The sequence below is a fragment of the Apodemus sylvaticus genome, chromosome 10 (genome assembly GCF_947179515.1).
Source record: "Apodemus sylvaticus chromosome 10, mApoSyl1.1, whole genome shotgun sequence".
NCBI classification, from domain to species: Eukaryota; Metazoa; Chordata; class Mammalia; order Rodentia; family Muridae; genus Apodemus; species Apodemus sylvaticus.
Window position 1 is genome coordinate 74,345,844 of NC_067481.1, and position 13,127 is coordinate 74,358,970.

The following is a 13,127-nucleotide window of genomic DNA, read 5'->3' on the forward strand; positions in this document are numbered from 1 at the left end:
GCGTGAGGAGCTGACGTGGCGTCTCCAGCCCTTCAGTCAAAGCTCCACACAAATGTACGCACCTGACCCCCCAGTGCTGGGAACAGGGCCAGGCAGCTCCGTGGGCTTGCCAGGCCAGGAGGCCTAGCCAGTGCAGCACACTCCAGGCTCAGTGAGGGACCCTGCCTCAAAAACTAAGGTTGAACCCTGGAGAAGACCCCCACTGTCGGCCTCTGGCATTCACAGGCGCATGCACAGGGAAGGTTGTGTACATGTGCATGCACAGGCAAGGCTGTGTACACACATGCAACAACAAACAAGACGGAGGCAAGCGCATCTCTGGGTGTTCCAGGCCAGCCAATAGCTACACAGTGAGACCCCATCCCAAATAACAAGAAAGCACGCTGAGATCCCTTTGCCTCTCATAGCATAAATAGTCCTCATTTTACACATTTGGGGCTTCCTTGATTTTTTTTTTTTAAATTACCAATGAGAGTGTACCATAAAACATGTCCCCCTGTTGGTATAAGAATTTCTCAAGTCATTAAAAGCTATTCTAAATGTTTGAGTAATGGCAGATTTCTGTTTGGTGCTTCTGTAGTAGTGGATAATTTGGATGTGTATGTACATAAATTTTCACTCATGTGACGCATTAAGAAACTGATTTTGCAATGTGGGGGAAAAATTGGGGAGGGTACAGAAAGCCAGGATGGGGTGGGTGCGACAAAAGTTTTACTACATAGGTATCTCTGGAAGTTTGAACCACATGTTTCCTGTTTAAAGCAAGGAAATAAAATACAAGGCGTTAAGGAGCATCGTAAATTGTGCAGAAGCTAAGTGTCAGTTCTTAACATGGGTAGCAAGATTGATTTTGATGTTAAAAAAAAAAAAAGGTAAGAAATCTTTCTTAATCAGCTTTCAGCTGCGACAGACCGAATTTGTTCCCTACAAGAGGAACAGCAGCAGCTGAGAGAACAGAACGAACTAATCCGAGAAAGAAGCGAGAAGAGCGTGGAGGTGAGCGGCTGACCTGACAACCTGGCTGTCTTTTTATTCTCTCTCTCTCTCTCCCTCCTCCCCCACCCCCCCCACCCCCGCGCGCGCGCACATACACACACACACCCAGACACAGATACACATCATTAGTTTCAAGTTTGTAACTGACCCTTGGCATCGTGGGGGAAAGATTCGAGACTAAGAATATTGAGTCTCTACGGGCAGTGGTAGCACACACCTTTAATCCCAGCACTAGGGGAGGCAGAGGTAGGCAGATTTCTGAGTTCGAGGCCAGCCTGGTCTACAGAGTGAGTTCCAGGACAGCCAGGACTACAGAAGGAAAAAAAAAAGAATAAGAATATTGAATCTCTTGTATAAAATGTCCTGGCAGTCACAGATCACCTGCACGTGTCCTTTGGGATGCTTTAAACCTCTCTAGATGACCCGGGGAACGGTGGCCATCTGGCTTTCCTGGAGAGGAAACGCCGAGCCTGCGCTGTGCGGAGAGCTGTTTTCACCACTCCCACAGCCTGGTGGCTGAGCAAGCTGTGCCGAGCCTCCAAGAGCAGGGCCAGCTGCGATTTAACTGCCCCGGTCTCCAGAGTGAAGAAAGGGTGTCTTGTGTGACCAGAAAGTACCTCTCGCTGCTGTCCCCACGCGTGTCACTCACACGACATGCGGATCACATTCCGTCCCTGGGCACAGCCTGCCTTCTGCACCATTCGAGCACTTCATTCCTCCTGCACTGCAGATGCCCTGGCATCTGTGAGGTACGAGGTGGCAGCTCTGCCTCACCTGGTGGCTTGCAGGTAGAGATCAGGTCTGAGTCGCCACAGTGCTAGGTGGGAATGGCAGGAAATGCAGTGTGATGGGTCGATGGGAGACTTTCCCACCAGGAATCATTGTCCTGTGGTAAAGAAAATTAACAAAACTGTTACACCGTTTAACTCGTTTAAAAATCCACATGTGGTAGTATACCCACAAGTCGATCACTAAAGAGGCAGAAGCAGGAGGATCACAAGTTCAAGTCCTGCCTAAGGTGGTAAGACACTGTTGCACAGTCACACAACATTTATTGGCCTGCTGGCATCCTTTGTCTTTCCGGTTATTACATCTTTAAGATCCATCATGTTTCAAAGGTATAAAATTGTCTTTTTATTGTTAAGGAAGTGACGTAGTTTGAAATGTATTGTCACTAGTTCACTTTCCAAGAGTGAGTCATTCTTGGTGTTCTTGTTTCATTCAGATAACAAAACAGGACACCAAAGTTGAACTGGAGACGTATAAGCAGACCCGGCAGGGCCTGGATGAAATGTACAGCGATGTGTGGAAACAGCTGAAGGAGGAGAAGAAAGTCCGACTGGTGAGACCCGAGGCCTTAGGAAGAGTCTGTCAACTGCCCTCCAGAGGAAACCTGGCTACACTCCGCATGCATGCTCACACCTGCTGGCCGGAAATTGCTCTTTTTAGCTCGTGTCTACTCTGCAGTTTTGTGTCATCATTTGTGTTTGGTCCCATTGTCTGATTCTCCTCTGGAGGCTGCTGTTTGCTGTGAGACCAGTTCTGGCTCCTCCATCACAGGCTCAGGCCCACGTGTTTCCACGCTATGCATTGGTAGCCGCAGTTCCTTTCGAGCCTAGTTCTCCCATGTGCTTTCTTGTCTTGGCTTCCTGGATGCCAGTGCATATGGGATACTGTGTCCTGAGGTACCCAGGACAGAAAAAGCCATTTCAGAATGGCGGTACCTGTTCTAGGATAAAGTCCAAAGTATTCAGAAACTGTACTCTTGCTCCCTGTGGTCTCCTGGTACTCAGCCACAAGCTCCACAATCCTGCAGACCATGGGTTCTGTTTCCTAGTTTGAGACAACCTGGCTTCTAGAACTCTAGACTCATGTTGCCAAGTCAGTGTGTGTCACCCAACGATGAAGGCCAAATATCTCCAGATTGTCTCAGCCCACCAGCTTCCCAAGTAATGACACGGAGACTTTGTTTTTTAAGATTTATTTATTTAGTGTATGTGAGTACACTGTTGCTCTCTTCAGACACACCAAAAGAGGGCACTGGATCCCATTATAGATGGTTGTGAGCTACCATGTGGTTTCCAGAGATTGAACTCAGAACCTCTGGAAGAGCAGCCAGTGCCCTTAACCGCTGAGCCATCTCTCCAGCTCTGACATGGAAACTTTTTATTATGAAAGCTCAGCCTTAGCTTAGGCTAGCTCCCAACTAGCTCTTAGAACTTAAGTTAACCCATTTGTATTTATTTACATTCTGCCACGTGGCTTGTTACCACCTCAATATCTACCTGAGCCTGGCTCTTTCCCAGGGCCCCTATCTTTACTGGAAGCCCTGCCCATTCTCTCCTACTCTGCTGTAGGCCACCAGCTCTTTATCAAACCAATCGGAAGGTGTTAGAGTGTATAAGATATGATGCAGCAGCATGCATGCAATCAGATCTCTGCAGCACATCAACCAGCATTTGAATAATACAAAGACAACCTTTGCATGGTGCACAAAAAGATCACCCCAACATTGACTTGACACAGAGCCAGCTTTGACAAAGAGCCAGGTGTGCCAGGTGTGGTGGTGGTGCACTCCTAATAACTCAATAGCTGAGGCAGGAGGATTATGAGTTAAAGGCCAGCCTAGGTTACACACACTCGCCAAGCTAAGAAGAGGGAAAAGAGAGGAAGAAAGGAGGAAAGGGAAGGAGGGTGTGGGAGGGAACAGGAAAGGAGAAAGGGAGGGAGGAGAGAATGAATGAATGAATGAATCCCATCAGGCCTTTCTCCACCTTTGCTTCTCCTTGTACATGTCTTTAAAGGAACTCGAAAAGGAGCTGGAGTTACAGATTGGAATGAAGACAGAGATGGAGATCGCCATGAAGCTTCTGGAGAAAGACACCCATGAGAAGCAGGACACACTGGCCGCCCTCCGCCAGCAGCTGGAGGAGGTCAAAGCTATTAACTTACAGATGTTTCACAAAGTTCAGGTGAGAGCTGGCCTTAGGTCTGCACACACACACACACACACTCACACTGATGCCCTCCAGTGCTGTCTTCCTCCCCACAGTGTGCAGACAAGCCTCCATGTTATTGTAGAATTTTGGTTTCTTTGTTTGAGACAGGTTCTCACTGGTAGCTCTGACTGCTTTGGAACTCACAATATAGACCAGGCTAACCTCAAACTCAGAGTTCCACTTGCCTCTGCCTTCTGAATGCTGGGGTTAGAAGTGTGCTTCTGCTGTGTTTGCTGTGTACATTTATTTTTGAAGGTTTATCTTTATGTATGTGTGTACACGTGTGCCTGTGTGAGTGCATGCACACATGTGTGCAAGTACCTGAGGAAGCCAGATACCTCCGATTCCTTAGAGCACTTGGGAGCTGCCCAGTATGGGTACTGGAACCTCTCGGCAAACCGTCTGTTTTAAGATTTTACATTTTTTTTCAGGTTTTGGCTCATATGGAGACATAATAGTGTGTGTTAGGGAAAAGTGCTCCTATCATCCACTAGAATGCCTGTGAGCAGGGAGTGTCTCTGTAACAGGGTGAGCACTGCACACCTTGCTTTTGGCGGTCACTCAGAGACCTAGACAGCTTTGTGCTCATGCCTCTGAGAGGGAAAAGGAAAGGAAGCCGTCGAGAGCCAGCCAGACACGTCCCGCCTCCAGGCGAGATGGGGGCTGTACACATCGCTCGGGCATGCTCCGTGGGAATGCTGATCATTGGAGCTGCAGGGCTCTAGGAACTCCATCTTTCCTGGGCTGCAGCCTGGTGAAAGAGAGAATATTTGTTGGTGGGCACGTAATCGGCTGTCTATAGTTAGCCCCAAGAAAGCTTCTGGGAAATACATCCACACCCTGCATCCTCCTCAAAGGCCACAGACTCTGGCTGACGGCCAGTAGCTCTCCAGCCGCTGTCCAGCTCACATTCACCCGTTACAGCCTATGATGATGAGGTAGAAACAGAGCAAGCAGTGTGGAGGACCAACTTGGAAAAGAGACAAGCACACTGTCTGAGTAGGAACTGCCAGGACCACAGTCCCGAACAGTGGGCTTTGTTTCTGCTTCTGAAAGGACTTTTGTGTCACCCGAGGGCCACCACCATCCTTGGCCACATTTTGAAGGAGTTCGGGGAGTGTGTCTGTTCTTGAAGATAAACAGCTTTGGTGGCCAGCCTCTTGCTGGTGTCAGTTTGCCAGCCTGGCATTTGTAATAGGAACCATACTCCTAAGTATTTGTCATAGCAGATTCTTGGCTCATTGGCAGTGCTGTCACCTCTGTCACAGGTTCTGCTCATTTTCCTTCCAAGTTCAGTGAATGTACTTCTTGATCACTGCTTTGCATGACTGTGCCATGGTCTGAGTCTACACCTGTGTCTGGGTCTCTCTGTTTCATTAAATAACTGATCATCCAAAATCCTAGACTTACATAGAGGAAGCTGGGGTCTGATTTTCACAGCATGGGGCTGCATGCATCCTAGGCAAGTGCTCTCTGCCAGTGATCATTCCTCCAGCCTGCAGAAGCTGATTTACAGGGCTGACTGTACCGGAACTCTGTATGTAGACCAGGCTTGCCTCTGCCTCCCAAGTGCTCGGGTTACAGGGATGTGCTCTATGCCTGTGCAGTGTTTTGTCTTCACTGTTGACGGGTCAGGAACAACTCGCCCTCCCCCGGGATGTGCTGTGTGTCTGTCTGCAAACCAGTCGGCTCTGGCCTGGACTCTGCCCTTCTTCAGAGCCTTGCTCAAGCAGCAAGGAACACTGAGAGCTGCTGGCACTCACCCCTCCCCCCAGGCACCTCCTGGTGGTAGCAGTAACTGTCTTCCAAGTTTGGGTGACAGGGTTATGCCAACCGCTTTGCATAACTGGCAAGAGCCACCAACTTTCCAGCTTGTCACATCAGCCTTGGCATGGCCAACGCATCATGTGTGCAGCACTCCCATCTTGGCCATGGCGTCTGTCCTACTGATCAGCAGTGCCAACAGAGGTATAGGCAGGTAGTGACTGTGGGACCTCCCCTGAGGTGAGGAGAGTGGGCAGTATTGTGGAGTGCATTTCACCTGTGGCATCATCATTAACTCTGCAGGGTGCCAGCAAGACTAAATTGAATTAAGTTGTAGAATACCAGGTGGCATCAGGGTTGATCATGTGGGGACCCCACACTGAGGTCAGAAGTGCTATTGATAAGGCTGGCCGTCCTCACCTGTATTACGCTGTCTTCTCTGCATTTCCTCTGTAGCTTTTTCTTTGAACTGAACTATAATTAGTGAGCTGTTTTGTCTTGTTTTCTTCGGTGATTTCCTTAGTGTAAGTGTCCGTCCAAGAGTGCCGTCTGTGTTCCTTAGGACTTCTTTCCACAGCAGCCTCTCTGTAGCCTGTCCTTTTACAGCATGTCTTTTGTGACTTTAGAGTGTTGCTTCCTGGTACTGGGTACCTGTTCTGATTAAAACTGGGACACAGTGCATCTCACAGATATGGCTGAGGGATTGTCCTGCCTCGGACTGGCTCTTCAGTCCCCAGGCAGTCTCTTCTCTTCTGAGCCTTCCTTTCTTGACTGGAAACCGAGGCTAACAAGGCCTCCCTTGAGAACCTTCAAGGGGTCACATGACCTGGCAGGTGTGTCCAGGCTATAAGGATGCTCAGAAGCCGAGGTCACACCAACTCCATCAAGCCAACCCCAGTCCCTGCCTCTTTGCTCTTCTTCCATTGGCAGAGCTGGAGCCTTGACCTGGTTTGTCTTTCCAGGCTCTAGGGAAGGATAGCCATTAATAAAATACTCTTGCCAGCATCATAGACTATGTGTTAGCAGTGAACCCTGTATGTCGTGCAGAAATGTGGAGACGTGGGCAGCTTACAACTCCCCCTCCTTGCTTTGATAGAGCGCAGAGAGCAGTTTACAGCAGAAGAATGAAGCCATCGCATCTTTTGAAGGAAAAACCACTCAAGTGATGTCCAGCATGAAACAAATGGAGGAAAGGTAATCATTTCCCTGGTAGACATGCCATCTCTAGAAGGTTCTGGGCATACATGGGCCTAGAGACAGAGTCCCACTGAAAAGTACAGACAAGTTGGGGTCACCGTTCTTCTTTGGCTACCCTCCACCTAAGGAGAACACTGGTGCACAGCAGCCTTGGTAAGTCAGTCAGCCAGTCAGTCGGGTTTTTGGCCACTCCATCAGAATGTCCTCTCAGGATCTAGAACTAGACAGAGTGGATTACCACTGTCACATTCAAATATCCACAGCTCAGCAGTGGATCAGAATAGAGTTGCAGGGACTGGGAGATGGCTCAGCAATTAAGAGCACGTACTTCTTGCAGAAGACCCCAGCACCCACACTGGGTGGCTCACAGTGACTCTTAACTCCAGCTCCATGTGATCATCTGGCCTCTGCGGATCCTAACACACAACTCACACTCTCTCTGTTTCTCTCTCTCTGAGTTTCTCTCCTCTTTCTCTCTCTCTCTATCTCTCTCTCATACACACACATACAAATAAAATAAATTTTTTAAAAAACGATATCATCAAAAAATGATATCATCGCCTTTAATCCCAGCACTTGGGAGGTAGAGGCAGGCAGATTTCTGAGTTCGAGGCCAGCCTGGTCTACAGAGTGATTTCCAGGACAGCCAGGGCTACACAGAGAAATCCTGTCTCCAAAAACAAAAACAAAGATATGGGGACTGGAGAGATGACTTAGTGGTTAAGAGCACTGCCTGCTCTTCCAGAGGTCCCTAGTTCAATTCCCAGCACCCACATGGTGGCTCACAACCATCTATAATGAGGTCTGATGCCCTCTTATGGCCTGCAGATGTACATGCAAATAGAACACTCATATACATTAAACAAGAGTAAACCTTAAAAAAATGATAGCATCCCAAACAGACCTTCACAGATGTAGCCAGCTGACTTTTAACAGATGCTGATTCCAAACAAAGGTGGTCTTTTGGATAAATAGTATCAGAGCATTTGGTACTTCATCTGCAAACAATGACTCAACCCTCTAATATGATAGAACAGCTGCCTCAAAGAAGAGAGTAAGTTTCAATGTAAAACTAAAAACTACAAGTCTTTTAGAGGGAAACAGGAAACTCTACATGGCCTGTGTCTCAGTTAGGGCTTCTTTTGCTGTGAAGAGACACTATGACCATGACAATTCTTTTTTTTTTTTTAATTTATTATTTATTTCATGTATGTGAGTACACTGTCTCTGTCTTCAGACACACCAGCAAGAGGATATTGGATCCCATTACAGATGGTTGTGAGCCACCATGTGGTTGCTGGGAATTGAACTCAGAACCTCTAGAAAAGCAGCCAGTGCTCTTAACATCTGAGCCATCTCTCTAGCCCAACCATGGCAATTCTTAAAAAGGAAAACATTTAACTGGGGCTGGCTTACAGGTTCAGAAGTTTAGTCCATTATCAGCATGGTGGGAAGCATTGTGGCGGGCAGGCAGGCAGGCATGGTGCTGGAGAAGGAGCAGAGAGTTCTACAACTGGATCAGTAGGCAGCAAGAAGAGAGAGAGAGAGAGAGACCTGCTGGGCCTGGCTTGAGCACTGGAAACCCCGAAGCCCACTCCCAGTGACACACTTCCAACAAGGCCACACCTTCTGATCCCTGCCAGATCGTCCCACTCCCTAATGACCCAGCACAAATATGAGCCCATGGGGGCCATTTCTAGTCAAACCACCACAGCCTGTAAGAGAAAAACTGGGTGAATCTAGATTCTATCAAAATTCTAAACTTCCTAGACAAGGTGTCACTAGTCTTTAATCCCAGCACTCAGGAGGCAGAGGCAGGTGGATCTCTGAGTTAAAGGCCAGCCTGGTCTACAGAGTGAGTTTCAGGTCAGCCCAGGCTACATAGACAAACCCTGTCTTAAAAAGCAACAACAACAAAAAATATTGTGGTGGTTTGAATATGCTTGGCACAGAGAGTGGCACCATTAGGAATGTGTCCTTGTTGGAGGAAGGGCATCACTGTGGGGTGGGCTTTGATACCCTTCTCCTAGCTGCCTAGAAGCCAATCTTCTCCTGTTTGCCTTTGGACAAGATGTAGAACTCTTAACTCCTCCAGCACCACGCATGCCTAGATGCTGCCATGCTTCCCGCCATGATGATAATGCACTGAACCTTAGAACCAGTAAGCCAGCCCCAATTAAATGACCCTTACCAGAGTTGCCTTGGTCATGCTGTCTCTTCACAGCAATAAAACCCTAAGACTAATAGCAATGTAATAATACTTTAAACATTAATCCTATGAAAGGTAGTTAAAAGAATTAAAAGGAATTCTTATGAATTTAGTGAAAATTTGCAGATAATATCTGACAGTGAACTTGTAGTAGACTATATAAAGAACCCTAGTAAGCCAAACAATTCAACTAGAAACAGATGGAGCCAGGGGTGAGGGGGTGGGGGGATAATGGTTCTGTGATTAGCAGGACTTGCCATGGGAGAGCATAAGGACCTGAATTCAGATCCCCAGGACCCCCATGAAGCCGTGGGCAGTAGCACAGATCTATAAAATTAGAGCGCCTGTGGCAGGATAGGAGGTGAAGAAAGCCAAGTTCATGGAAGCATATGGACCAGCAAGCCCTGTGCAAATACGGATCTGTCTTAGCAAGGGGAAGACTGGTGCCTCAGGCAGTCCTCTAACCTCCACATGCACATGCCACTTGGCAGGCAGAGGCAGGAGAATTCCTGAGTTCAAGGCCAGCCTAGTCTGAGTTCCAGGACACCCAGAGATACACAGAGGAATCCTGACTTGAAAACCAAAAAAAAAAAAAAGGAGCCGGGCGGTGGTGGCGCACGCCTGTAATCCCAGCACTCTGGGAACAGAGGCAGGCGCATTTCTGAGTTCTAAGACAGCCTGGTCTACAGAGTGAGTTCCAGGACAGCCAGGGCTATACAGAGAAACCCTGCCTCTGTAAACCAAATCCAAAGAAAGAAAGAGAGAGAGAGAGAGAGAGAGAGAGAGAGAGAGAGAGAGAGAGAGAGAGAGAGAGAGGAGGGAGGGAGGGGAAAGAAGAGGGAGGGAGGGGAAGGAAGGGAAAAGGAAGGGAAAAAGAACAGCGTCCATCCATCATATAAATGCCGTGTCAGGTGTTGAGCTGTGCATGGTCTACACTGAGGCTAAGGTAGGAAGATCATGAGTTTGAAACCAGTCTGAACTAGGTAGCAACTTCAAGGCGTCCCTAAGCTACAGAACAAAGTGCTATCTCAAAAGAAAAGAAAGGAAAAGAAAAACAATGAGGGAGGAAGGAAGGGGCGAGTTGCAGCTCATGCTGAGCGCTGTTAGTTACTAGAGGCGAGGCTTTCCTTACAAAGAGGGAGTCTGTGTGTGGAATCTTGGCATTGCCTCCAGGTTGCAGCAGGCAGAACGGGCCAGGCAGGCAGCCGAAGAACGGAGCCACAGGCTACAGCGGGAGCTCAGCACGAGGATCAGTGCCCTGCAGCTACAGCTGACCCAGCTGCAGGACCAATGGTGAGGATTTGGGCAGCTTGAGAGGGCCGGGAGGTGGCTTCCTACCTTCCTTGTCTCCAGCAAGAGTAGGAGATAGCCAGTCCCTCACCAGGTGTTGTTGTGTCAGGTGTTGTTACACCCAAACCTGCTTCACAGATGAGAGCTGGGCAGGCGGCTCTGGGAGCCAGCTGTGTCCTCAGCCCCCTTGGCTGGTGAAGGGTGAGTCAGAGTCCAGCCAAACTCACCCCCGACCTTGGTCCCCCCACCCCTTGCTATCTTCCCGTCTACTGAATGTGGACTGTAAGAAGCCAGAGATACCGAATTTTGTTGCTGCTCAGGTCCTTGTATTTTCCTCTCATTGGCACCATAGCCAAGTATGTACTGGGCAGCTCCTAGTCTTTTGGGGGGCTCAGGCAGCCATATAGGAGGAGCTGGCGGCGTGGGTTCACTCTCTGTAAAAGGTTTGATGTCCCAGCACTCTGGGAGGCAGAGGCAGGTGGATTTCTGAGTTCAAGGCCAGCCTGGTCTACAGAGTGAGTTCCAGGACAGCCAGGGGCTATACAGAGAAACCCTGTCTCGAAAAAACCAAAGCCCCCCCCCCCCCAAAAAAAAGCCAGAAAGAAAGAAAAAGGTTTGATGTCCATGTGGTTGTTCAGATGAGTCTCCATATCTTGTATGGTAGATTGTGGGTCTTCCATGGAAATCTCCCACTGAAACTAACTGTAGTTCACTTTTGGGGAAACAACAGCTCATGTCTAGAGAAAGAACTGAAGTCAGAAAAAGAACAAAGACAAGCTCTCCAGAGAGAACTACAGCGGGAGAAAGACACCTCTTCTCTGCTCCAGATGGAACTGCAGCAAGTGGAAGGTCTCAAGAAGGTAAGAGCTGCCTATGGCCAACACACTGGCCTTCAGCACTGGGCCTCTCCAGAGGCTGCATGAAGGCCAGTCCCTCCCCGCCTCTGTGGGGCAGTGTTTCACTCCAACAGAGTCTGTCCTGACAGATGTGTGAGTGGGCAGTAAGGCTGAGAGTGAGAACGAAGGCTGAGGAGAGGGGAGGCCTGGGGGAGGGCCAAGCCAACTGCCAAGGAAGCAGGAAGCGGCGATGCCCTGGCAGCTGGGCTTAGGATCAGCTGCTATGTGGAGAGCCAGTGCAGGACAGCAAATCAACATTGTCAGCAAAAATCTGTGCACGTGACCTCCACAGGGGTTAGTGAGCTGTTTTTCCCAAAGCTCAAGTCATCCCAGGATGCAGACAGAGCCGGACCCCATGGTCATCCCATGCTGCATCTCCTCCTGGCATGGCCAGTCCTTGGAGTCCCTGAGATCACTTTCAGGGATGTCCTGGATCCTGTGAGCAAAAGTGGAGTGTTGTCCTAGTGATGGTCTTGTTGTAGGAACAGACCTCTGAGGAAACTCAGCTGATTGCAGTCTGTCTGTCTGCTAGAATGTGATCTCCTGGAGAGCTCCACGCATCCTGAGCATCAGGCTTCCAAGCCACTGACCCCGCCTGGATAACAAAGCCAAGTGTGCACTACCCTCAGCACACCATGAAGGGAAAGAAGGGGCTTCAGAGGCAGGCCAGCCCCAGAGAGCAGAGGGAGGAATCTGGGCATGAAAGGACCTAGAAAGTGTCTGTCGTTGAACATATCCACCTCAAAAACCTTCAGTGTGCATTTGAATTATACATAACCACAGACTTGATAATGCTGCCAGTGAAGGGGCAGATCATGCTCCCTGCAGTCATGCTAACCTTTCATTATAAGACAAGGTCTCAGTGTGATCCCCTGGATTTGCACTCACAGAGACCTGCCGCCTTCTGGGACCAGACTCCCCGGTCCTGGGACTAAAGGTGTACACGTAGCCCCTTCATCTTCTCAAGACCTTGACATTGGCAAATCCAGGGTTCGTGGCTTTAGTGCAGAAAAGAATTCTAGGACTAGTCAATACAAAGCAGTTGGAGTTTTATTAAAAATCTTTTTAGAAACATTTTTATTGCATATATCGCGTGTATGTACATACGTGTGCACACGTGACAGAGGACAGCTTGCGGGTATCAGTTTTCTCCTTCCACTAAGTGGGTCTTAGAGGTCAAAGTCAAGTTGTCAGACTTGGTGAAAAGTGTCCTAATCCATTGCCCAAAGATTTTCTTCTTCTTTTTCTCCAAAGATATTATAAAATAGACTTTAGAGTGGGATTGTGGCGGCACACACCCTTTAATCCTAGCCTTTGTGAGGAGAGGCCTGTTAAATTGGAGGCCAACGTGTTCTACACAGTTGAGTTCCAAGACAGCCAGGGCTACACAAAGAAACCCTGTCTCAAAATAGAGGGATGGATGGATGGATAGATGGATGGATGGATGGATGGATGGATGGATGGATGGATGGGTGGGTAGGTGGGTGGGTAGACAGACAGACAAACAGACAGATGATAAAACAGACTTTAGAGCCAGTAGGGTGGCTGAGCAGCTGCAGGAGCTTGCTTCTTTTTTTTTTTTTTTATAGTTAACTAATAAGATTTATATATCAATAAATTCTCAATACACAAGATGTCAATACAATAATTTCAGAACCAATTGATAATGATAAAAGCTGCCCACCTAGATTATACAAACTATCCCAATATTCTAACCTTTATGATATAACAACTTGTGGCCATGTTGATTAACATCAGCTACCGTCTTCCTCTCTT

The 13,127-nt window shown here is 48.4% G+C and overlaps 1 protein-coding gene across 3 annotated transcripts in view; it reads left to right on the plus strand.

Moving 5' to 3' along the window:
• The window catches only part of Rufy1 (RUN and FYVE domain containing 1), a 43,473-nt gene that overhangs the window by 22,329 nt on the left and 8,017 nt on the right, over positions 1–13,127 (plus strand). For all 3 annotated transcript variants that reach the window (XM_052196604.1, XM_052196603.1, XM_052196605.1), the window contains exons 9-14: positions 895–996; positions 2,222–2,338; positions 3,801–3,968; positions 6,856–6,953; positions 10,339–10,458; positions 11,186–11,315. In XM_052196604.1, coding sequence (XP_052052564.1) covers positions 895–996; positions 2,222–2,338; positions 3,801–3,968; positions 6,856–6,953; positions 10,339–10,458; positions 11,186–11,315 — 735 coding nt within the window. The remainder of the gene's footprint in view (positions 1–894; positions 997–2,221; positions 2,339–3,800; positions 3,969–6,855; positions 6,954–10,338; positions 10,459–11,185; positions 11,316–13,127) is intronic.